The sequence below is a fragment of the Terrapene carolina genome, unplaced genomic scaffold (genome assembly GCF_002925995.2).
Source record: "Terrapene carolina triunguis isolate 2854851 unplaced genomic scaffold, T_m_triunguis-2.0 Scaffold247, whole genome shotgun sequence".
Lineage (NCBI taxonomy): Eukaryota > Metazoa > Chordata > Testudines > Emydidae > Terrapene > Terrapene triunguis.
This window is the reverse complement of record NW_020664598.1, coordinates 11988412-12015814: the sequence shown is the minus strand read 5'-3', so window position 1 is coordinate 12015814 and position 27403 is coordinate 11988412. Positions and strand designations below refer to the sequence as shown.

The following is a 27403-nucleotide window of genomic DNA, read 5'->3' as shown; positions in this document are numbered from 1 at the left end:
GGCTGTGTTGGGGCAGCGTGTGGAGCCCTCTGGCTGCCCCACGCACAGGAGCCTGAGAGGAACATGCCACTGCTTCCGGGAGACACAAGGAGCCCCAGCACGTGCGGAGAAGGGCAAGCCCCGGACCCTGCTCCCAGTCAGGAGCTCAAGGGCTGGATTAAAACGTCTGAAGGGCCAGATGCGGCCCCCAGGCCGTAGTCTGCCCACCCCTGCTCTAAATGAAGTCTTTCTGAATCTTTGCAGCTCTACGGAGTGAGTTAAGTCTTTGTGTAACAACTGACCACGTTAGCCGAAATATGAAACAATTACGGCTATCCTGAGCAACACAGGACAGGAGCTATTCAACAGCTAAGCGGTTAGCTGTGAGGAAGCTGAACTGAAGTGCGTCTTAAAGAGATTCACAACAGTGCCCGGGGGCAGCAATTACCTGACAGCAGCCTGATGTAGCCAGCACAATTACTACATAGGGTCTTATCTCAGGAGCATATTGCTCCTCAGTAACAGGAAGTTACGCAGCTTTGCAGTAGCAGACTTATTGTGCCAGCTTCTTCTTGCCACTGCATGCCGGCTGCAGTGCCAACTATCAAGCCACACCCCTCTACTTCCCTGGGAGTTTAGAATGCTGAGGGCCAACTCTCCACAAGTCTCAATTAAATAGCTGCGGACTAGAATTCATTCCGATACAGGTGACATTAAAATAATCATTGCGCATGTTTTGAACGCCGATGAAGACCACAGAAAGAAACATTATGGTCCTTCACTACATTTTTTAAAATGGAAACGGTTTGAAACTGTCCAGAGGTTTTGAATGTTAGCAGCAGTCTGAGTGAAGACTGATTAGTGGCCAGAGTGTGTGTGCACCGTTCCAGAAAACAGAGTAAGTGCAGTTTATTACATGATATTATTAAACTTAAAAGTTCTTAGTTACTATTTTTAACATGGAAATGAAGCTAATTTTCTAGATACTGTCTGAGAATGATTTCAGTTATTTCTGCACTGATATCTAAGTTTAAAGAAAAGAAAATCTATCATTTAGGGACTTCAGTTTTTCACTACCTGAAAAACTACCATAAAATTTCCTATAACATTTGGGATTATTTAATCACCGGCAACGTGGACTAGAAGGTACTGAACTGACTATGCTCAAAGGATCCTGTAGCATACACACATTTTCATGTGATGGGTCTTTTCCAGAATTTATATTTTTGCTTCTAAAGTTGCTCATTGGAGAATCCTTTTTCCATTTCATAGCATTTCCTATGATTACTGTCCCTAATGGCCCCATTTCCAATTCTCATTATATAGTTTATTGGGACTGATAAAAATGCTTTTCAGTGCTTCTGTTCTGAAGGCCAAGCAACGCCAGCATGAGTGGAAAATTACAGGCTTTCACTATTTTACCCAAGCATTCTGCATAGGAGGTTCTTGACTCACTCAGTTTCATCCAAATGGAATTAGCATATAAAGTAGCCACTCAGAGCATACCAGGAAAATAGGAGATTCGCCTAAGCCACAGTTATCGTAAGAATTATCAGTGTATTCCTGTCATCTAAAAGACAAACATACAATATATGCAGAATTATTGACTCCTGGTGGTCTTTTGTATGTCCCATCACTGTCAGTGGTGATTAGCCTGTCCTTCTCAGCATCAATAGGGCTCCCATTTATCTGATGTCTCCGACGCTGCTTGGGAGAACGTTTTGCACGTGAACTAAAAAAGAAGAGAAATAAAAACCAAGAGAAAGTTCAGCGACTTTTGTCTTACTAGAACTTTTTAAAAGTTGGTGATTGTACTGTTTGTAATCTCAAGCTCTATGTGCTAGAAGGTATTCCAACACTCCTTAAAATATTTCTGCTTTGATATGTTGTGCTTCAGGACCCCACAAAGAGAGAGTTCTCTCCCAGCCACAAGTCCTGTTTTCCTGATTCCACACTTTGATGGCTCATGGGAAAGCATAATGGAAACACTGAGCAAGAAATACCATACTATACAAAACCAAGCCCCAAAGTGCCTCACAAAGTAGTGAGTAAGATGCAGTGACTGTACAGGCAAATCCAGCATCCGTTATGTGCTTCGCAATAGTTCCCATCTATGCAAGGACCCAATCCTGCTTTCATAAAGTCATTGGGAATTTTGCCAAACATTTTAATGGGCAAAGGATCAGGCCCTTAATACTGGACTGCAGTATCAGGATTGGGTCCTGATGCAGGATTTCAACCTAGAATTTTCTGACCCACAGGCAAGTATGCAACCAATTGAATCAAAATGGTGTGATACTCTTGACAAAAGGCTAATGAAGTGAAAGAAATTCTAGTTTAAACCACTAACATCAATCTCACCTATGGCACAGTTTAATAGCAAAATTCTCAGCCATGCCATCACTTCTCTATAATCTTCAAAATACTTCTCTCCTCACTTTCTATTCAAGGCAGCGCTATGGAACTACCTTTATTATTACTTTAAAAAGAACCATTATTCAAAGATTAACCTGTACATTAGAATCAGAGACAGGTTCTAAGCAGTTTGCCTCTATGGAAATACAAATGGTTTTTATAGCTGGTTATGGATTGTCCTCAGTTCTTCTGTGCACCCTTTCAGGTATGACCCCTTGCTGCCATGAACATTTCTGAGAGTCCTCAGGCAGGGGTCATCTCCTGTGAATATAGTGCAGTATCTCAGTCATATGTAATTCTACATGAAAACTGCCAGACACTTTATGTGGTAGATGGTCACAAAGAAACTTAATTATGTCATAAAGGAGGGATTTAAAACAAAAAGAGAGAAACGTACATTTGGTCATCCTTTGACAAAGCATCAACATACTTCTGAGAATGACCTTGGTGATGAGGATGCTATCACTACATACAGCCTGTGCGTGAGTGAACGAGAGTGTGCAATTTTGCTTTGGAAGACAATTTTTCTACCTTGGCTGGCACCTAGAATATTTAATTAGTTCATATATTCTTCCAGTCTCCTTCAATCACATTAGAGAGTATTGATTTACATTTCATATTTTTAGGATGTTTCAGAAATAAAACTACATAAAATGTAAATCAATACTCCCTAATGCAATTGAATGACAGAATCTGATAAACAGCCAATCCTATTAGTGCCTGGAATGGAATTTTGGGTGCCCAATTTGAGACACCCAGGATCTGATTTTTCAGAGTTCCTAGCATTATATAGCAGTCTGTATGTTCAGGGCAGTCTCACCATTGACTTCAGTTGAAGCTGCAACTGCTCTGCAATTCTGCAAATCAGACCCGAGGGTCTTAAGGTGGTCGCCCAGAAAATGAGGAACCGACCACCCGTGAAAAGTTTGGTTTAACCAACTCGTCCATCATCACATAGGAACTCTGTGCTCTATTGGACACAGACTCTACTGCCATTTCCCCCCAGTCTTGACATCTTTTGTCCTGTCACCATCCCACTCTTGTATCTTCCCACCCTGGCTCCTTGTTCCTGTCCTGTTTTCCTCAACTAGCAGGCTCCAGGTAGGCTCCACTCAGGCTTCTTATCCCAGTCCCAGTCTCATTGCCTCACAGATACTCAGTCGCCCTGTCCCAGTCTCACCCAGTCCATTCCCATTCTTCTTGCCAAGCCAGTCCCAGTTCCTCCCATCCCAGCTCAGTTTCCCTAACCCCCGATATTCCTCATTCCAGACCTGCAGCATTCTAAATGATGGCATTATGGAGCTGACAAAGTAACCATCAGATTGCAGGTTGGAGATTACCTGAGCTTTAAACTGATGTATGTAGGTCAGTTGAAGGAAAGACACAGTGGAGGAAAAGGTTTGTTTGTTCTCAGTGTGAAAGTGGTCCAGGCAGGACTGTTTTTAGGGAACCTGGAACTCAAGAGAAAGAGCCTCTGTGTCCATATACCCCACAGAAGACACAGAGCAGACACTGTCTTGAAATATAAGACCAGGAGGGAAGGTCTGTGAGATGGGTAAGTGCTGTGTGCATCTGGTTACCATGAAGGAATATGGAAGAAGGGATTTTATTGTCTGGTATTTGCAGAGTTTTAAAAATAAATTTGAACTTTTCTATATTTTATAATTAGTTTTCATGGTCTCTTGACTACATGTTTTTCTTTGTTTTGATATGAAAAAAGTATTCTTTGCCGTTTACTTTTTTTCTTATTCCTTAGTCTCTGTTAGTGCTCTTAGGTAAATTCAAATTTTGTTTCACCCTGGGTTTGTTACCTGTAATACTTAGTAAAAATTGTGGTGGTGGTGTGGGGTTAGTGTGTGATTAAGTAGTTCTGCTTCAGCCTGCTCCCAAAATTACATTGCATTTAACAATTACACTACAGGAATTAGACAGTTTCCAGGTGATCCTATGCAGCTACTAAACGAAAGAGTGTGCAAAAGTCGCAGCACAAACAATAAACATCTCCTTAAAAATGGCTTTGGTATGTTTGGTTCCGCTATTGAGAAACTGTCCATGAGAAACTGTTAAACACAAAAAACGCATGGCCTTCTGAACGCTGTTAAAAAAACCCAACAACCACCCAAAAAACCTCTGGCATGTATTGACTAGACCAAGACACCCCAAATAACCCCAACCCTTTCACCTCTCCAATCCAAACATTCCTTTGGGAACAAAATGATTCTAAGCTCTCCAAGTGCAGAAATACAGGCCTGACGTAGTTTGCAAGTCTGAACACTGATTCTAAAAGAGAATGAATCTTCCTCTGGCTCTCAGTCTGTACCTCTTCCTGGGTTCTATAAAAACAGTAGGCACGTTGCCCCCAGGGTCCAAGATCTTGTCAATCTGCATCTGCGCTTTGCGGTATATTCTATGCTGCTCTTTGGCATCAACAACAATCACATCATCCACAACTGGAAACTCATAGTGGCCTTTGCGCTTGGCTCGAAGACGGATCTTATTGCGGTGATGCTCGATCTCAGACTTATGCCTCAGAGCTGTTTGTATCTTAAAGGAAGAAAAAGAGAAAACCATGAGATACACTTTTGCAAATAGAGCCTGTTACTGCTGTGCAATAAAAAGGATAGCCAGAGCTAAAGCAAGCAATTTGAAACTGGCACACATGTCCTCCCTCAGTTATCTCGTCCTTTTGCAGGTAATAGACCGATAATCTCCCCACGCAGATGTGCTCTCAGACATGGTATAATCACTAACACAACAAGTGAAATTAGAGAGAAGTGGCAGAGTGTTAATAAAAGGCATGATGAATAACAAAAAGTCCTGCCAGTTGCTGTGAGAACGTTGCTCCACTGAAATTAGATTGCAACGAAGGGTGTATGTGGCATATGTCTGCCTGCGCCCATCATAAGAGAGATTTGATAACTATAGCCAAAGTCTGTCTCTGATTCCCTTACAAAAAAAAAACTCATAATACAAGGGGCAAGAACTTAAGGAGCTGATTGAGGAGCGGATTTGGAAGAGGGAAGGAGGAGTGGAATGGTCTAGGGCATGGCAATAGGTTCTTCAGGTCACCAGTTTAAACATCGACTGGTGCCTTTAGAGCTGGTCCAACACCTACTGAAGTCAATGGGACTCTTTCCATTGATTACAGTAGGTATTGGATCAGGCCCTTAACGACCACTGTGCTTGTGGTCTGTGCTTGTGGAACTGTGTTGAGGTGCACAAAAACCACGAAAAATAAAACCCACTATAATCTTTTACAAAAGTATAAAAAGGTCATTAGACAAATGTACATAGCAGGATTTTTCCTAGTAGTTAAATTTACATTTCCTGGACTTCCTTGTCTACAGGTATTAGATGTATTAATTTACTTTTCAACATATTATGTAAGGTACTGAACACAAAGGATGAATTGAGCTTTTAACCTAGAAGCAGGGGGAGGAGACTATCTTCAATCAAGTACAAAATGAGTTACTGAGCAGCAGCTGGGAGAAGCATGCAGAACAAGACCCAGATAACCCAATCATTTAGGTGTCACACAAATTTACAGAGCCACCACGCACCACAGAGTGTTTATTAGTACCTGCATAGTAACTCAAGGATGCATGGTAAACAGTGTGTCACCATTCTAGTTGCAAGATTCACCTAAATCAGAGCTTAAACAAAAGGTCAGGCTTTTCTCTACGACCCAAAACAACAGGCAACTCAAGTCTACACACTTATAAAAGAAAAAACCATTCATAGGATCTGAAGTGTGACTCTCAACATATAAGGGAAATGCGAACCTTTTTGCTCTCCTTCTCACTTAGCAAAGTGTATTCCACTGTATATACACCATTGCATGAACATAAGAACATAAGAACAGCCGTACTGGGTCAGACCAAAGGTCCATCTAGTCCAGTATTCTGTCCTCTGACAGTGGTCAATGCCAGGTGCCCCAGAGGGAATGAACGGAACAGGTAACCATCAAGTGATCCATTCCATCGCACATTCCCAGCTTGTGGTAAACAGAGGCTAGGGACACCATCCCTGCCCATCCTGGATGATAGCCATTGATGGACCTATCCTCCATGAACATATCTAGTTCTTTTTTGAACCCTGTTATAGTCATGCACACAAACACTATCTGAAAAATACCTCTTTGTTAATTTTGTTGGACTCTGCTACTCGGTCAGACAGTGCTGGGTTCTGAGCTGGAGGGACTGCAATTGGCTGCATGGCAATCAACTGGATCTTGCTGGGGACGCGTCGACTTGCATCTGAGGAACGAGACATCCTGTCCACATGTTCAAAGATAGAGGCTGAGGAGTGCTGCTCATTTCCACTACTGGGCTGCGGAGGTCCTGAGTTACCAGAACAAATAAAATAAAAGACAGTGTCATAGCTAGGATCAACTCAGTCAAATGTCTGGCCATTCAAGATAACATGAAATGGTGGACTACAACATTATGCCATCTTTGCTGCTGCGCTTAATTTGCACTGGAGGTCTTCCATCCGCTGCAGATTTATTGCGGGCAGTTTACTCAGTAGTTTGCAGATTACAAAACTTTTTCATTTTTCTTCCTGAGGGTGAATGATCCTTCTTTATTTTCTTAAACCAAGTATTTGATATTTTACAAAGATAAAAAGCTCAAACCAGTTTTATCCCATCAAAAGCTATTTAGAATGCTCTAGTGCATACTACAAATTGCTATTGATAACATTACTTAAGAAGGCTCAGATTCCACAAATGGAGTTTTAAAAACCAATAAAAGACTTCGAACTGCAAAATGCCGCACTTTAACAGATAAGTGATAGTGAGGGCAATTTCTCAACTAAACAAAGATTTAAAAATCTGTCCAAAATGTAGTTTTACAGCCAATTTTTACAAATTTAAGCTTTTTAATGGTTTGTTTTTTCTTATCAACAGATGGTAAACAGTCTAGCATTAGGTGTTTAGCTGTACAAACAGTGCTTTGCTGTGATTTGTTGGGAAAATTAATTTCTACACCTACAATACAAATATACCTAAGAGAGTCATTCTAGGGAACCAATGGACATTTGCTTGATAATGAGCTCATCAAATATCTTATTACATTTTTGTACTAGTTGGTTAATGAGTTTCAAAATATGCAACTATACTACTTAGTCAGAACCTTTATAATCTTATCCATAACTTTCTGTTCACAGTGCCTATTCTATAAATGAAAGCTTCAGAGACAATGTCAATCTGAAATATGGTCAATTTAACAAAATTAATTAAAAGTAGTTTCAAGTACTACACCTGTCCTTATATGTCTTTCTGCCAGTTTTTGTGGTTCTATAATAACATTTTTCTTTTTGAAAAAAATATGTTCCTCTCCCCACTGCTGCTGCATGAAAGACTCACAAACAAAGGAAGAAACTCACTAAAACTCACTATTCCTACAACAAACTTCATGTGAAGGCACCTCTATGCTTGTGGAAGCCCTAAGAAGTGAGTCAGGAAAATTCTGCTTAGGTCCTGGGGGCTGCCCATGTGGAACAATTTACAGTACTGAGGCCTAAATGACTGATGCTACAAAAGAACTAGAGAAACAGACTATACGAAAAAGTGCTGTCAATGCATTAAAGGAACACATGGAAAAAACAAGAGAATTTTATTTTGCCTAATTTTTTTCAGCACCAATAATTATAAATATTATTTTTAATACAAATGCAGAAAGTAGCATATTTTAGGACGATTGTATCCTTTTAAACAGAAAAATAAAAGACAAAAACTAATTCCTTCTGTAAATACTAAAAGGGGAAAAAAGTCTCTGAAATGATTGTAATATTATTTCAATTAATCAATCACATCTGTAATTTGCTAACCTATAATTAAGAGAGTTAAATATTTTATTTAAATAATATTAAATATTAAAATGGATAGCAAATCTCCTATGGATATCTCATTGAGTTAATCTATGCTATTGACAACAACTTAGATCAGTGGTTCCCAAACTTGTTCCGCTGCTTGTGCAGGGAAAGCCCCTGGCGGTCCGGGCTGGTTTGTTTACCTGCCATGTCCGCAGGTTCGGCCGATTGCTGCTCCCAGTGGCTGCGGTTCATTGCTCCAGGCCAATGGGAACTGCTGGAAGCAGCGGCCAGTATGTCCCTCGTCCTGCGCAGGTAAACAAACCGGCCCGGACTGCCAGGGGCTTTCCCTGCACAAGCGGCGGAACAAGTTTGGGAACCACTGACTTAGATCATTAAAAATAAATAATTTTAATCACCTAATTTACTTTTTCCTATCTAGGTATTAGTTTCCTTTCCTCTTGAACAGTTTAAACACACTAGTCGGTTTTTCTTGTTCACTGTCAATTCTAGTTACTTCCACTTTCAGCTTCTCACGTAATTAACACAATGCAGTGGCTTGGGTTCCAAGTGCAAAGGGGAATGCTACTTTGTTAAAACAATTATTTCCACTAGAACTTAAACAAAAGACATGGAACATCTGTATTGGTTTTAAGAATTTTGCAAAACCGTGTCTTTACAAAACCTACGTTTCTTGTACAAATGTGATCTAACCTCTCTAATTTTGTCCCTCTAATTTAACACAAAGCTATTTCCCTTCAATGGGCATCGTCCAAAGTCCACTGTAGTCAATGGGCAGCAGTAGGTACAGTAATGAAGCCACCAACCTATTTTTACATATGACACTGAATAGCCAACTGATAATTTTTAGTCCCAACAGACCTGGGCAGAGTAATAACTGTGAACAAGTGAAGGCTCATTATTCAATTATCAACCCCTCGAGCCATCCAGTCCCTCGGAAGTAAAGATTTAAGTTTATGAGTCACAAAAGATGCACTGTCCTAGGGATGAGGGTTCCACAACCAACACTCCCAAGAGGAGGAGGAGGGTGGTGGTGGTCGGGGACTCCCTCCTCAGGGGGACTGAGTCATCTATCTGCCGCTCCGACCGGGAAAACCGAGAGGTCTGCTGCTTGCCAGGAGCTAGGATACACGATGTGATGGAGAGACTGCCGAGACTCATCAAGCCCTCGGATCGCTACCCCTTCCTGCTTCTCCACGTGGGAACCAATGATACTGCCAAGAATGGCTTTGAGTGGATCACTGCAGACTACGTGGCTCTGGGAAGAAGGATAAAGGAGTTTGAGGCACAAGTGGTGTTCTCGTCCATCCTCCCTGTGCAAGGAAAAGGTCTGGGTAGAGACCGTTGAATCGTGGAAGTCAACGAATGGCTACGCAGGTGGTGTCGGAGAGAAGGCTTTGGATTCTTCGACCATGGGATGGTGTTCCAAGAAGGAGGAGTGCTAGGCAAAGACAGGCTCCACTTAACGAAGAGAGGGAAGAGCATCTTCGCAAGCAGGCTGGCTAACCTAGTGAGGAGGGCTTTAAACTAGGTTCACCAGGGGAAGGAGACCAAAGCCCTGAGGTAAGTGGGGAAATGGGATCCTGGGAGGAAGCACGAGCAGGAGAGCGCAAGAGGGGAGGACTCCTGTCTCATACTGAGAAAGAGGGATGATCGATGAGTTATCTTAAGTGCCTATATACAAATGCAAGAAGCCTGGGAAACAAGCAGGGAGAACTGGAAGTCCTGGCACAGTCAGGGAACTATGATGCGATTGGAATAACAGAGACTTGGTGGGATAACTCACATGACTGGAGTACTGTCATGGATAGATATAAACTGTTCAGGAAGGACAGGCAGGGCAGAAAAGGTGGGGGAGTTGCGTTGTATGTAAGAGAGGAGTATGACTGCTCAGAGCTCCAGTATGAAACTGCAGAAAAACCTGAGCGTCTCTGGATAAAGTTGAGAAGTGTGAGCAACAAGGGTGATGTCGTGATTGGAGTCTGCTATAGACCACCAGACCAGGGGGTGGAGGTGGACGAGGCTTTCTTCTGGCAACTAACAGAAGTTGCTAGATCGCAGGCCCTGATTCTCATGGAAGACTTTAATCACCCTGATATCTGCTGGGAGAGCAATACAGCAGTGCACAGACAATCCAGGAAGTTTTTGGAAACTGTAGGGGACAATTTCCTGGTGCAAGTGCTGGAGGAACCAACTAGGGGCAGAGCTTTTCTTGACCTGCTGCTCACAAACAGGGAAGAATTAGTAGGGGAAGCAAAAGTGGATGGGAACCTGGGAGGCAGTGACCATGAGATGGTCGAGTTCAGGATCCTGACACAAGGAAGAAAGGAGAGCAGCAGAATACGGACCCTGGACTTCAGAAAAGCAGACTTTGACTCCCTCAGGGAACAGATGGGCAGGATCCCCTGGGAGAACAACATGAAGGGCAAAGGGGTCCAGGAGAGCTGGCTGTATTTTAAAGAATCCTTATTACGGTTGCAGGAACAAACCATCCCGATGTGTAGAAAGAATAGTAAATATGGCAGGCGACCAGCTTGGCTTAACAGTGAAATCCTTGCTGACCTTAAACGCAAAAAAGAAGCTTACAAGAAGTGGAAGATTGGACAAATGACCAGGGAGGAGTATAAAAATATCGCTCAGGCATGCAAGAGTGAAATCAGGAAGGCCAAATCGCACTTGGAGTTGCAGCTAGCAAGAGATGTTAAGAGTAACAAGAAGAGTTTCTTCAGGTATGTTAGCAACAAGAAGAAAGTCAAGGAAAGTGTGGGCCCCTTACTGAATGAGGGAGGCAACCTAGTGACCGAGGATGTGGAAAAAACTAATGTACTCAATGCTTTTTTTGCCTCTGTCTTCACAAACAAGGTCAGCTCCCAGACTGCTGCACTGGGCAGCACAGTATGGGGAGGAGGTGACCAGCCCTCCATGGAGAAAGAAGTGGTTCGGGACTCTTTAGAAAAACTGGACGTGCACAAGTCCATGGGGCCGGATGCGCTGCATCCGAGGGTGCTAAAGGAGTTGGCGGATGAGATTGCAGAGCCATTAGCCATTATTTTTGAAAACTCATGGCGATCGGGGGAGGTCCCGGATGACTGGAAAAAGGCTAATGTAGTGCCCATCTTTAAAAAAGGGAAGAAGGAGGATCCGGGGAACTACAGGCCAGTCAGCTTCACCTCAGTCCCTGGAAAAATCATGGAGCAGGTCTTCAAGGAATCAATTATGAAACACTTAGAGGAGAGGAAAGTGATCAGGAACAGTCAGCATGGATTCACCAAGGGGAAGTCATGCCTGACTAACCTAATTGCCTTCTATGATGAGATAACTGGCTCTGTGGATGAGGGGAAAGCAGTGGATGTGTTATTCCTTGACTTTAGCAAAGCTTTTGATACGGTCTCCCACAGTATTCTTGCTGCCAAGTTAAAGAAGTATGGGCTGGATGAATGGACTGTAAGGTGGCTAGAAAGCTGGCTAGATCGTCGGGCTCAACGGGTAGTGATCAATGGCTCCATGTCTAGTTGGCAGCCAGTTTCAAGCGGAGTGCCCCAAGGGTCGGTCCTGGGGCTGGTTTTGTTTAATATCTTTATTAATGATCTGGAGGATGGTGTGGACTGCACTCTCAGCGAGTTTGCAGATGACACTAAACTGGGAGGCATGGTAGATACACTGGAGGGCAGGGACCTAGACAAATTAGAGGATTGGGCCAAAAAAAACCTGATGAGGTTCAACAAGGACAAGTGCAGAGTCTTGCACTTAGGACGGAAGAATCCTATGCACTGCTACAGACTAGGGACCGAATGGCTAGGTAGCAGTTCTGCAGAAAAGGACCTAGGGGTCACAGTGGACGAGAAGCTGGATATGAGTCAACAGTGTGCTCTTGTTGCCAAGAAGGCTAACAGCATTTTGGGCTGTATAAGTAGGGGCATTGCCAGCAGATCGAGGAACGTGATCATTCCCCTTTATTCGACATTGGTGAGACCTCATCTGGAGTACTGTGTCCAGTTTTGGGCCCCACACTACAAGAAAGATGTGGAAAAATTGGAAAGAGTCCAGCGGAGGGCAACAAAAATGATTAGGGGTCTGGAGCACATGACTTATGAGGAGAGGCTGAGGGAACTGGGCTTGTTTAGTCTGCAGAAGAGAAGAATGAGGGGGGATTTGATAGCTGCTTTCAACTACCTGAAGGGGGGTTCCAAAGAGGATGGATCTAGACTGTTCTCAGTGGTGGCAGATGACAGAACAAGTAGCAATGGTCTCAAGTTGCAGTGGGGGAGGTCTAGGTTGGATATTAGGAAACACTATTTCACTAGCAGGGTGGTGAAGCACTGGAATGCGTTACCTAGGGAGGTGGTGGAATCTCCTTCCTTGGAGGTTTTTAAGGCCCGGCTTGACAAAGCCCTGGCTGGGATGATTTAGTTGGGAATTGGTCCGGCTTTGAGCAGGGAGTTGGACTAGATGACCTCCTGAGGTCCCTTCCAACCCTGATATTCTATGAATGATACCACTTAGGGATAGGAGCTATCTAATAATATATACTACATTAAACCAAACAGCTGACAGAGTTCACAGCAGCATAAATACTGGCCATTTAAAAGATATTATTAACTATTCACATTCTGTTCAAGGAAGGAAACTAAGAGGCAAAGAATAACAGAGATCACATTAGCATGCAATACTTCAGTCAAAACATCACAAATCACATCATTAAAAAAATAGCCTCAATTAGAAAAAATGCACTTGCTATTGGATAAACAAATGACCCTTTAATATAATTTGTGTTATTGAGTATTCTTTCTGAGAGTAAATTGCTCAAAACCAATCTTGGTTTTTAGACTCTGAGGACAAATCGACTCAAACTTCAGATACAACTAGTTAAACTTTCTCAAGACCTTTATTCACATTTGTACCACAAAACTGCCAATAAAAGAAAGGCTGTCAAACACTAGTCTGGATACTTACCCACTCTGTTTGCTCCTGACAGCATAAAGGAGAAAGCAAAGAAAGATGACACCGTAGTTATGAATAATTCAGCAGAAATGGCATTTAGAAAAACGTATGATAAAAAGGGCGCTCTGGTGCTGAGATACATGATTGCCAAGCCTTAGCTGCAGGAAAAGGAGGCTGACACTGGAGTTTAGGAGCAGTAAAATACACCATTACAGTGGGGTCTGGTCTTGAACATTAAAAATAGCCCCCTTTATCCCTTGATCAGGAGGACCAATTACTGAGAAACGGCTTCTTCATCCCCAGAATAGCAGAAGGGAAAAAGAGGACACATTTTGCACAGCTCTCCAGCAAATCTTTCCAGATAATTAAGACACAGTTACAATTAGCTCTCGATGTAACAACTTCTAACACTCCCTAAAGCCTAACACGGAAACTCTGAAGAAGATGTGAAACAAGGGGACAAATAGGGAGTTTCCCAGCAGGAGGCAATGGGATAGTATTGAATAGGGCTGGATTCACATAGACTGGAACAAGTAGTAGTCCAACAGTCTTTCATAACATTAACTCCTCATAAAACACTAATATTATATCAATTTATTCAGGCATTAATACTGGTCCTTACAGCAAACATAAGACATTAAAACATACACCCTAGGCCACTAGGATGACACCTTACAAAATAAAAAGGTCACCTCGTGAAAGGTATACACAAGGGGCCTGTATTGCATACTAGTTTATTGGGAAGCACACTTTTTTATTTTCTGGCAGCGTTTGCCTACTTTGTGTTTTGTTTGCTTACATGCTACAACCGAATGTTCATCCAGGAGGTAAACTAGCCTCATCAAACCAGCCCTTTCAGGATCATTCGGTGTTCTGAGCATTGCATAAGTAGAAGCATACACTAGGGAAAAACGGGTGCTTTGGAAGGGAACTAGTGATTGATATTCTAATAAAGACCTCTTGCATCTTACTCATTATCATCTCTTCTCTGACACAATGGTAAACTGGGAAATGTATGCTATTAGCTCAAGTATACTGGCATTGCATTCCTCAGGAGCCACCTCATGGAAAACTTTGAACACCTTTCAACTTTATAGAGGGATCTGCCTGTGGTATTTCCAGTATTCCCTTCTCTCTCGTTTTACTACTACTAAGGACATTTGTACAAAACAGGATTGTAATGTATCTGGACCCCCACACTGGAGCTACTGTGATTGACGAGCTGAGGATCTGGTCCTAAAATCTCCATTGAGAAGTAAGCAATATGAATAGAAGTGTGAGCTCTTAATTAAAATCCTGTTTTCATGCAAACATTTTAAATATTTTAAAATGGGGTAAAAGGGAATAAAAACATGACAGGGGTGAGCTGAATAGCGTGCAATATTTTCCATGAGATGCCAACAAGTCTTTACCAAAACTCGTGCTAACAATAAGGCATCTTGGCTTCTAAATTATACCATGCACAAGCACCACACTGATTTTTAAACCCTTAGTTCTCCAAACTATTTTTAAATCTCAGTTTTTCAAAATCACAGTTAAAGACATATGCCCCCACGGTGTTAAGTCCTGTTGTGATCTCCTTGCACCTCTAATTTCCTGCAAGATTGCTACCAACAGAGTCATAATGATATGATTAGAAACATATTTGCTGGATGAGAGAAGGGAGGGTGATTGGTGTTATATCACTTGGATCAGATGCATGCCTGAATGAAAGAAACATGCAGATCTCCAACTGCAACATATGAAAAGAGAAAATAAACAGAGGGAAAAATAGCGGAGAACCAAAACAAGAAGATCCAATAGACAAAAATTACTTTTTAGAAAGTAGCAGCACTGAAATGTATCTCGGGTGTGCCCTACCAAAACACTGCAGCAAGAGACTGAAGAAAAAAATGTAACAAACCACTCTTTGGAGCTCTGCGTGGTTTGCCCTCATTGGCAGAGGTTGGTGGTCTTGCGGTTTCTTCCCCTGTCTCTCTCCCACTGGACTGTTCACTCGCTGTGGAGTCAGCATCTGAAGGGGAAACTCTGCAGCCATAAAAAAAAGAAGATATAAAAAAAGATGAATGAAATGTTAGACAGGTTTATAAAGGGCTGTGGCCAGCAGATACAAGGAGATCTCATAAGAACATATGTTGGTAGGACTGTCAAAGTTCTTTTGAGAAAGAACTTTGACTTATAATAAATAACTGATTACCTTTGTCATGAGTGTGGGAATTGCAAAATTAGGCTGTGGCAATGCTGTGCCCTGTGACTTCACTGATACACATGACAGGATTGCTAAGTAACCTGTTTTTACTTTTAAAAAGGTAATCTTAATTGTAACAGAAAGCCCTTCACCTTAACAACTAGCAGGACTACTTTTCAGGCAGAAAAGTCATCTGTTCCTTCAAAAGTAATATGACTAAATGTGCAGTTAGTATCAGAGTATGAAGTTACCAAGTCCAGCATTAAAGTAACTCTGAAAGTAAGTCCACTCTGATAGTTTTGCTGACTATTTAAGCCTACAATCAGCCAGGACTATGAATATTTTATTTACTCCATGCAGTACCAAACAAAAGAAAGATATAATCCCTTGGTTCCTATAAATTGTGGACACAGCTTGTCTATGCAAAAATACATTAGCATTATTGTTATCCCATCCTTCCTCCTCAGCACCTCTGTTTACTTGTCTGTCTTAGATTTAGATTGTAAACTAACTGGGGCAAGGATTGTGTCATCTACATGTTTGTTAAGCATGTGTACAATGGGGCCTCCATCTATTTGGGCATTCAGGAGCTGCAGGAATACTAATAACCTATAATTTCTTATATCACTCAATTTAATTATCTCATTGTAGGTATATACAGAACAATTAAAGGCAATCTTGTGTTTTTCCCCACCAGCCTCTGAATTGCATGCATATTTCAGCTGAAAGCTATTCAAAAAACAGAATACAAAATAATAACAGGACAGAATACATTACATGCAACTGATTCTAAACTCAGTACTTCAGCAGATGATTAGCTGATGCGATAGTATGCATATTGGACATATAATCTTGCAAACATTCATAGTCTGTCTGTGCACTGATGCAATGGTTTCATGAAGTGGACTAGTTGGTCCACCAACCTTGGTAAGTGCCAGATTTGTTACTGCTAGCAGATATTTGACCCCGTTACTAAAGCCTTCAACTAAATGTCAGCGTTCCCTAGAGAGTGCACACTAAAATAAGTGCTGCACAGGCAGGTGAGTTTATCAAAAGTTCAACCCACCACGTGCACTTGTTAGTGCTCCTAACAACTTCCCTCTCACCCTATGCATACTGCCAGTCTATCTACAGAACTCCATACAAATTCTCTTCCTGCAAAAGTAGTATATTGGTTATTCAAATCCCAATACAAAATACTCCTGGAAAAAAGGAGAATCACTATAGTAGGAACAAATCTTCCTCACTACATAATCTTTTTTATAGACAGAAGAGCCCCACAAACAGGAAAATGAGAGCTGAGCTCTCTCTGTTTGAGCACCTCTTTGTCAGAACATAAGAATGCCCTTGCTGAGTCAACACCAATGGTCCATCTAGCCCAGTATCCTGTCTTCCGACAGTGGCTGGGGCCAGATGCTAGGGAGGGAATGAACACAACAGGGTATTTATCGAGTGATCCATCCCCTGTTGTCCAATCCCAGCTTTGGGCAGGCAGAGGCTTAGGTATGCCCAGAGCATAGGGTTGCATCCCTGACCATCTTGGCTAAGAATTTATCTAATTCTTTTTTGAACCCAGTTATACTTTTGGCCTTCACAACATCCCCGTGGCAACAAATTCCATAGGTTGACCATGTGTTGTGTGAAGAAGTACTTCCTTATATTTGTTTTAAATCTGCTGCCTATTAATTCATTGGGAGACTCATGGTTCTTGTATTATGTGAAAGGGTAAATAACACTTCCTTATTTGCTTTCTACACACCATTTATGATTTTATAGACATCTATCATATCCCTCTTGTCTCTTTTCTAAGATGAACAGTCTCACTCTTTAATCTCTCCTCGTATGGAAGCTGTTCCATACCCTTAATCATTTTTCTCGCCCTTCTCTGTACTTTTTCCAATTCTAATAAATCTTTTTTGAGATGGGGTGACTAGAACTGCATGCAGTATTCAAGGATGAATTTATAGGGTGGCATTATGATATTTTTCTATCTTATTATCTATCCCAGGAATCAGCAACCTTTGGCATGCTGCAGTTTGCTGTTCCAGGCCAATGGGGGCTGCGGGAAGTGGCATGGGCAGAGGGATGTGCTGGCCGCCACTTCCCGCAGCCCCCATTGGCCTTGAACAGCGAATCGTGGCCAGTGGGAGCTGTGATCGGCTGGAGCTGCGGACACTGCAAGTAAACAAACCGTTCTGGCCTGCCAGTGGATTTCCCTGATGGGCTGTGTGCCAAAGGTTGCCGATCCCTGATCTATCCTTTTCCTAATGGTTCCTTACATTCTGTTAGCTTTTTTGACTGTCGTTGCACCAGAGAACTATTGCTGGTGACTCCAAGATCTCTTTCCTGAGTGGTAACAGCTAATTTAGACCCCATCACTTTGTCTGTATAGGTGGGATTATGTTTTCCAATGTGCATTACTTTGCATTTATCAACACTGAATTTCATCAGCCATTTTGTTGCCCAGTCACCCAGTTTTGTGAGATCCTTTTGTAACACTTTGCAGTCTGCTTTGGACTTATCTATCTTGAGTAATTTCATATTGTATGCAAACTTTGCCACCTCACTGTTTCCCCTTTTTTCCAAGATCCTTTATGTATACGTTAAACAGCATCCCAGTACAGATCCTTGGGGGACCCTGATATTTGCTGCTCTCCACTATGAATACGGACTATTTATTCCATCCTTTGTTTCCCATCTTTTAACTAGTTACTGATCCATGAGAGGACCTTCCCTCTTATCTCATGACTACTTAGTTTCCTTAAGAGCCTTTGATAAGGGACTTTGTTAAATATATTCTGAATGTCCATGTACACCATATTCACTGGATCATCCTTGTCCACATTTGTTGATACTTTAAAATAATTCTAATAGATTGGTGAGGCATGATTTCCCTTCGCAAAAGCCATGTTGACTCTTCCCTAACATATTGTATTCATCTATATGTCTAATGATTCTGTTCTTTCCTATAGTTTCAACCAATTTGTTTGATATTGAAATTAGGTTTACTGGCCTGTAATTGCCAGAATCGCTTCTGGAGCCTTTTAAAAAAATCAGCAGTACATTAACTATCCTCCAAGCATCTGGTACAGAGGCTGATTTAAACCATCAGTTACATACCATCAGTTACATACCACAGTTAGTAATTCTACAATTTCATATTTGAGTTCCTTCAGAACTCTTGAGTGAATACCATCTGGTACGGGTGACTTACTACTATTTAAATCTATCAATTTGTTCCAAAACCTCCTCTACTGACACCTCAATCTGGGACAGTTCCTTAGATCTGACACCTAAACAGAATGGCTCAGGTGTGGGAATCTTCCCTATGTCCTCTGCAGCGAAGGCTGATGAAAAGAATTCATTTAGCTTCCCCACAATGACCTGGTCTTCCTTGAGTACTCCGTTAGCACTCTGATGGTCCAGTAGCTCCACTGGATTTTTTGGCAGGCTTCCTGCTTCTGATGTACTTTAAAATGTTTTTTGCTGGTAGTTTTCATGTCTTCTGTTATTGCTCTTCAAATTCTTTCTTGGCTTGCCTACTTATACTTTTATACTAGACTTGCCAGAGTTTATGCTCCTTACTATTTTCTTGAGTAGGATTTGATTTCCAATTTTTAAACGATGTCTTTTTGTCTCTAACCACTTGTTATACTCTCTTGTTTAGCCAGAGGGGCATTTTTTTGGTCCTCTTGTGGTATTTTTTATTTGGGGGTGTACATTTAGTTTGAGTCTCTATTATGGTGTGTTTTTAAAAGTTTCCATGCAGCTTGCAGGCATTTCACTCTTATGACAGCGCCATTTAATTTCTGTTTAACTAATTTCCTCATTTTCCTCACTCTGTGCCTCTGTTCTACCTCCCACCCTTCGTCTTTTCTATTTAGATTTTTAGTAAATATGTATTTTATGGTAGCATACAAATGCCTTATTAGGGATTGGGGCTCCATTTTGCTGGGTGCTGTTGTAAGATATTCAGGGCAGGGATTGTCCCTTATTATGTATTTATACCGTGCATAGCACAGAAGGACCCCGATTTCAGTTGGGGCCTCTCGCTGCTACTTGAATAAATAATCATCTTTATAATCAATAGTTTATATATCATAAGTCTCTTCCATTTGCTACTTGTTTAATCTACTACCCATCTCTAGGTGAAAGGTATGTACGAAGACAATCACTGACCCATAACAGTCTATCCCAACTCTACCTATCGAGTTAACTCTCACCTCTGATCAGCCCATGATGTCAGCCTCCTCTGCTGACTAGTTAAATTTTCAAACAAGCACCTTTGTGCTTTCTCCCAAGTTGCCTCAAACACTTATAGGAGCTCCCCATAAACATCAACAAAACTACCTTATTATCCTCCTTCAAAACCCTCTTCTGCCATGATGTCTACAAAAAAACCCTTGACAACAGTCAGGCTATTGGCGTGCTGAGACCACGGGCCTATCATGTTGACCAATACTGTTTTATTGTTCTCTTCTACCTTCCCATCTGTCTGTATTCATTTACTATCTCTTGTTTTATGCATCAATTGTAAACTCTTTGGGGACCAAACCATCTTTTTATTGTGTCTGTACTGTACCTAGTACAATAGGATCCTAGTTCATGACTCAGTGCTCCAGTAATACAAATAACAAATATGAATATTCACCATACTGTTTTGTACAGCATTATATTGAACCAGATTCTGTTTTATTCTGTACATACCCACATAACCAAAGAACTGAAAGAATAATCCATAAAATATAATTCCTTAATGTGTCCGTCTTTCCCTCCCTCGGGGAGAAAATGTTTTAAACGTCTCATTGGCAGCTGCACATCAACATATTATGAAGCAACTCCACAGTTAAGCCTACATGGAGATTGCACTTAAATCAGGGGGCGGAAATACCCACATTTCAAATGTGGCATAATGATTTTTTAAGTAAAATATTTACTAACTTTTCCAGGGGAAACATTTAAAAAAGCTTCTTTTTGAAATTTTACCATGTTTTCCTTTTTTTTCTTTGAGTTCTGCTAAAACCCTCAGACACCAGAGAACTCTCAAACTCCAAGCTACTCTCTCTCTTTTCACACACTTACCACTTTTGAAATTTTAAAATGAAACACAGGAACTCATCTCTCTCATTTAGAATAATCTAATTGATCTGAGCCAAGATTAGCTGACAGAAGTGTCAAGTTCCTTCAACTGCTTCTGTTTTCTGAGATGCTGCTAGCCTTGGTCCCTGACTCACTAGCTCTACTCCTTACAAAGCCCAGGGGGAGGCAGGGAATATGGGGGATGGGCTCTGGAGAAGCCCATGTGTGGCAGCAAGGGTGTCAGGCGGCAGGAAGAGTGAACGAAGCTTTGGGGTGCATGAGGGGTTGAGTGGAGAGGTGTGGAGATTTTTAGGGGTGAGTTGGGGTGCAGGGATCTGACACTGAGCAGGGAGACTTAGGTGGGAAGAAAAAGGGGAGGCCCATCCTCTGCTTTCTGGCAAACCATGCTGCACGGAGCCAGAGGAGTCAAGTTCTTCTGTGCAGAGGCAATGATTTACCAGGGGTTCCCCCACAGTGCTGCCAGCGCAATGCACTAAGGAGTCAAGGCAGCAGCAGATGAAGAACCCTTCAAGTGCCGACAAGTCAGTGCAGAGGCTGTGTGCTGCCTAGACCCCCAAGGCAACATCTGTATGCCTCTCATTTTTCCCAGCAAGCCTCTCCACCCAAAACATTCTCCACACGCACCCCTCACTCCCTCTCCCAGCCTCCCCCATCATCACTCTTGGTTTCCCCTGACCACAATGCAGTAGCACTGCGGGGAGCCAAAGTGGAATGAGTAACCATGCTGGGGGACACAGCAAGGGACAAATGGCTCTGTGTGTGTGTGTGTGTGGGGGGGGGGGCATCTGGGCGGCAAACAGGGATGGTGAAGAAGGGGTGGGAGTGAGCAGAGATGTGAAGGGGAGAGGAGGAAGAACTGGCGGAAAGTGCAGCAGAGAGGAGCTCTGTTCTGCTGAACCACTTGTGGTTCATCATACCATGGCTCCTCCTCTCTGCTTCATTTCTTCCCATCAGGCCCCACTTAGCTCTTGCTCATTTGTCCCACATTTCCCTTTCACAGTCCAAATTTCTGTGTGCCCCCTCAGCCCAATCAACTGTCATGCCCGGCTACACCCCTGCACACCACTCAGTACTCTCCCTGCAGTGCCACACTCCTTTTCCTCACCGACTTCCCCAATGCCCCTCCCCATCCAACCCGTTCTGACACCATCCTATGCCCCACGTCCTCACATAGCCCCGCTCCTCCATATGCACCTCCTACCCATCATCTTCATCCATCCCACGCCCCGCTAATTCTCAACCACATTCAGCTTTTAAATACTGATATGCATCAACACTGATTCTTCTCAGCGTTTCAGTTCTGAATGTGGTAAGGGAGTAGGGTAGCATCCACCCAGGCAGTTGGGTGTGGAAGCACAATGAAGAGTGAGGCTGTAGAAGTTATGGGTGCCAAAATTGCAAACACTTGATATAGGTGGTTTCATAAAGCACCAGTGACTTTCATTCAATCAGCACATTTGTGAGCGAGGAAGTCACCCGTCTTCCACAAACCAATATCCAGTCTCTTCTGCAAAGTTGCAGCATATCCCAGTGTCCTGCTTTGGTGAGAACAATTCCGACAGCAGCTCTAGTGAAGTTTAGTTATGTGACGCACATATATTCAGGAGAATATCAGAGTACCAAGTTCCTTCCTCAGTGTGCTGCACAAGACACAGAGAACTGGGCTGGTAGGAGACCTTCCTCATCACAATACTCAAATAATTAATAGCTCTATGAGAGAGGAAGATGGATGGCTTCAGTCACCACAAATGCCACAGCACTAATATCTCTAACTCACTGTCTCAGCTACACACCCTTTCTTCCCACAGGCCTGATTCTCTCTGGCTCTGGCAGTGCAGTGAGTAGCAGATGAATGATGATGTCATTCAGCCCTTGCTGACGGTCAGGAAATTCTAAGTGAAGGGTGATATGTTGTTCTCAACTTGCTTAGCTGTGGACCTTTTTGCCTGACATCAGTTTGAGGAGAGTGTTGGACATTTAGCAGATAGGTAACACAGTGATGGGCACAGAAAAGAGTGTCATCTTTGAGTTTTGCAGCTTTTGTTGATTTGTGGGAATATTAGTCTGATTTATATATAATAATTGCAACTAATATCACTAATAGGATTTCTTAATCACCCATTCCCCTACTAACCAGAAGCAATTACAAAATTCAATGCATTAAAAGCATACACTTGATGTTACCGCTTAATAGGTAATGCTCTGATTCTGCCCAACCTACACCCTGCCCAAGATATCCCATTTAACTGAAAACGCTGCAATTAAAAGCCAAAAAAAAAAAAAAAAAAGTAGTCTTGCAATGGCGCCTATAAGGTAGCTAGACATAAGCTTTGATGAATTAGTAGAAAAAGCAAGTTCCAAAGTCGAGGATCCTTCACTGAAAATGCTTTGCAATGTACAATAATACTTTGCATTTAATTAACCGTAATCTATCCAATACTACTTCTCTTCAGCTGAACTAACCTCCCTCTGTGTCGAACATTCTTTGAAGGCTTTGAAGTGATCTTTGATTTGGGGCTTGGCACATCTCCATTTTCAGAAGGGGTAGTGTCCTTAATAGGTCCAGGAAGAGGAGCTGGCTCATGAATGATCAGGATATCATCTTTGTTGTGCTGGCCCAGGTGCTGCTTAGCAAAATCAAACCCCTTCACACTGGGGGCTTGTAGCTGTTATGAAAGAATAAAGACAAAACAAAAAACATTAAAAGACAGTAAGTGTAAAAGCTTAATGTCAGGCTGTTGTTCAGAGTTGTAACCAATGATCTTTTTAGGATGGTGACCAGATAACAGGTTCCAAGGGTGAGTAGGAAAGCAATGTAAAAAGAAAAAGAAAAACCATCTCTGCAAACATGTTTTCAGATTATATATATTTTAAGATACAAAGGCAACAGCTCCAGGGGATAGAAGGCATTATGTTGCTACCACACTGACAACAAATTCCTTAGATTTAATAATTACAATAATATCTGTCGTTTTCATTGGGGTTTCCATCTGATGATCTCAAAGCACTGCACAAACTTTACAAATGTGTCTCAGTACCGATGAGTTATGGAAGGATTATTGTTCCCATTTTACAGATGAGACTGAGGAATAGAGATACAGAGGACTGTAGAAACTGCCATACCAGATCAGATCCAAGACTATCCTTCCTTATCCCATCTGCACGGTATTGCTAAATTACAATAGATGACTGACTGTTTTGGCTGGGAAGCGGTGCTCTGAAGGACCAATCCTCACCAGGACCACAAAGCCAAAGTGCAGGTGCAATCGGATCACTGTTACTGATGGGATGGTTCTGTGCTTTAAGCAACAGCAATCCCGGTGGGAAAGCAGGAAAGGAGTTACAGGGCTTCAGGAAACCACAAGATTAAAAACTCTTTAACTACCTGTACTAGGCTTCAATTTGGATGCGGGGAAAATAGTTTGTCAAGTTCTTCTAATGTAAAGAATTTATGGCCCTCACATCATTATTTAGGTAATACTCCTACTGGATTTAATGGGAGTTTTATCTGAGTTAGGAGTTCAAAATTGGGCCTTAATAGTCTAAACAACATTTATAAAATAGCTAACTTCTTATTTTAATAATATTTGTTATTGGCTCTTTCAACTTAATCAAATTATGAGAATGAGAAGTTCACCTGCTAATTTTCCAGACCTTGAAATAATCAGAAACCGTGCCATTCTAAATTTTTACACATTTTTTAAAAAATTGCTTTTCTTTAGGTCACATTTAATTAAAAGTCTGGAAGCTGAAAGTAGGAAAAACCTTTGACAATTCTGGTTTGCACAGCAAACGCACACATATGATGGCTGCATAACAAACACAGCCACCACTCTGTTTGTTCCCAAAATAGGTTTCCCACAAACCGAAAGGTGTGTCTGGGTATGCTGACGGGTGCATCTAGTTCTAAATGTTTAAACGAGTCCCCTTTCATTAAGCCTGGCATGCAGTTTCCAACTACAAACAGGCTGATAAAATGCCAAAACAAGTCTGCCTATGGAACATTTTGAGATCGTCAAAATATTTTCCAAAGGCTCTAGAAGAGCATGTTAAAGAAGTGTGCACTATCTGCTTGATCCAGCAGATGGTGATAGAAGCCCTACAGTTGAAAAGATTCCTTGATAAGGGCATATATGACACATGCCTAATGGTGTCTTTTTTGGGGTACATTTTGCACAAGAGGAGCAAACATGTTAGTTTACTAGATATTTTGGATTTCCTCAACTTTTTCTCTCCCCCTTCTCCCCTGCAAGGTGAAAGAAGGCAGCATTCAGCATTATGGGCCAGATCCTGACATGAATAAATCAAAGATCTATTGACTTCAACTGAGCTATGTTGAGTTATACCACCTGAGGATCTAGCACTGTTTCTCCATCTTTATTGACTTCCGCGCCCACAATCCCAGCCATTTATCTGAACCTCTCCTGAAACTTAGCTCCTCCACACTACATCCCCCTCTTCTGCACACAATCTTATTGACTTTAAAAAATATATTAAAAAGACCAATGTCTGACACATAAATATAAAAAAGACCTTCCTCTTTTCCCTTTCTCCTCCACTTCCCTCCCCCGCATCTTCTTCAACACCCTTTCCTCCAACCCATTCACTTGCTCACTCGACCCCATCTACTCCTGGCAACTATCCACCCCCCCCAAATCCCTACTCTCACCCACTCCTTATCCCTCCTCCACAACCTCTCACTTTCTTCTGGTCTGCTCCCCCATGAGCAGAACACCCACCCTGCCCCTATAACTACTGCTCCATCTTCCTTCTGCCCTTTTTCTTTACATTTATTCAGTGTGACATTTATAATTGCTATCTCAAGTTTCTCCCCTCCAACTCCATCCTGCCTCCTTCATTCCACCAAAAACCCTCTCACCTGAGGTCTCTTGCAGCCTCTTCCTAAATCTCAGATCTTCTACTCCATCCCCATCCTCCTTGATTTCAATAGTATCAAAAACAGCAGAGACCACACCATCCTTCTTAAACTCTTCTCCTCCCTTGGTTTTCACAACCCCGTCCTTTTCTAGTTCTCTTCAATCCTTTCTGATAATTCTTTGTCTCTCTTTTGGTGTCTGTGTGTGTGTGTGTGGGGGGGGGGCGCGGAGGAAGAGTGAATCTTCTCCCTTTATACCCTGGATGATCTTATCCACTCACATGGCTTCAACTAGCAATTGCCAATTACTTAAAAATGACCAATGATTAGGAAATGTTAGAATTAAGGTTGCCCATGAAAATTTAATTCAGACCCTTTGTACATATAACATTTTTAATTATATGATCACATACTATTTTCCCCCAGGACCCCTGCCTCATTCAGTACACAGGATGGACTGTTCTCCAAGGATGAACCAGAACTGTGTAGTGCAAGAGGCTGTTATCTGACTCCACTGTTGCAGAAGATGGAAGGTGTCTAGTGAATGAGTTAGGGGAATGCAGAGAGAGGGAGGCTGTTATCTTCCATGTGGATCTGCCACTAGAGGAGAATGAGACATGCACTTTGCCAGTGGTTTCAGACTCACTTGCTGACAGTAGAGGAATGGTGACTCAAGTCACCACTCCAGGTTTTGGAGGGGCATGTGGTCTACTGGCCACACACCACTCTGCCCTGTTTCCCCAATGCCTGAACACTCTGGTTCCTCATCAGATCTCAGTCTTCCTCCCTGCTCTCAGTCCCAATCTTCCTGCCCAGTCACTCCCTGTCTTCCCTGCCTGGGGTTCCCAGTTCAAGTCTATTCTCTCTGCTGTCCTCCCAGGTCCATCTTTTATCCCTTCTGCATTCCCAGGCAGCAGGTTTCTCTTCCATGCTGCCTTGGTGCCAGCAGAGGGAGCACTGAGAGCACAGGAGAGATGGGATCCCTGATCTCACTTCTGGTGCCTGACCACAACTCTCCCTGCAATGGCTAAGGCTGTGGGCTCAGCCTCTGCAACCCTGGGATAGAGCATGTTCAGTACAGATGGAAACTTCTGAAAATTTCGCACCCAAACTCTACTAAAAAGCCTAATGTGCAAACTGCAATTTTTCTAAGGTTTATAACTTGGTTACATTTTTCAACAAAAGACATATCCCTGGCAGAAATTCCACCCTCCTGCCAAATTTTGAGCCCTTGCTCCAAAGCACAGAGGCTCTAGATCTCCTCAACAAAACAGTTCTAAGTCTGTTTTAGTAATATGTACAAAACAATGTATTTTTCCTTAATCTCATTCTTTTAAAATAGCAGAACCCTTTTTGTTGAAGCTTCCCAAAATGATTCAGCCTGAAACAGAGACCCAACGTGGGAAATTTCAGCCAAAAGTTTAGCAAAGTTATAAGCAACTGAAAACAGGACGTGTCAGGCAACCTTTACTACAGCTCGACAGGAGCTACCGGTTCCGCCTACTATATATCTGTATCTATCTATCAAATCCGAAGTTAGTTTGGGTTTACTAAAGGTGGCCCTTCATGCAACTCCTACCATTTGAGCTAAGCTGTTCTCAAAACATACTCGCTGCTCAATATTTTTATTAAAAATAGAAAAATCAGTATATTTTTGGATACAGATACAATGCCCATAGACTCCGATTTTGTAAAAAACCCTCTACATTTCTATGATCTTCATTCTTTTGACCTCATGATTCTTATTAAAAATGATATTGGCCAAAATCACAAGTGTCAAAAGGACATTGCAACACAAGTCCATATTCAGCAAAGCAAGATGGTCATAACACTGAGATGCAGTGGAATAAATAACATCAGTGTAGTTCAAGACTGAAAAGGCTTTGAGGCATTCCTGTATTTGTTTTCATGTGCTACACAGACTTTCATCTTTTTTTTGTAATAAAAAGCGATAAGCTGTAGCAGGCTGACCTGATTATACGATCTATGTTCATCTCTGAATAGAGGTAACCAGAATCCCATGGGTAGATCAGTCATTTTATTCCTCATACACCAGTGAGGGAAATTGTGGG

General features: G+C 42.1%; 1 protein-coding gene across 1 annotated transcript in view; it reads right to left on the bottom strand.

The window, feature by feature from the left end:
- Window positions 1–27403, bottom strand: part of KIAA1549 (KIAA1549 ortholog) — a 211191-nt gene that overhangs the window by 16593 nt on the left and 167195 nt on the right. The window contains exons 11-15 of the mRNA XM_026657560.1: window positions 22919–23121; window positions 15071–15195; window positions 6529–6734; window positions 4715–4938; window positions 1567–1711 (exon numbers count right to left, since the gene is read on the bottom strand). Coding sequence (XP_026513345.1) covers window positions 1567–1711; window positions 4715–4938; window positions 6529–6734; window positions 15071–15195; window positions 22919–23121 — 903 coding nt within the window. The remainder of the gene's footprint in view (window positions 1–1566; window positions 1712–4714; window positions 4939–6528; window positions 6735–15070; window positions 15196–22918; window positions 23122–27403) is intronic.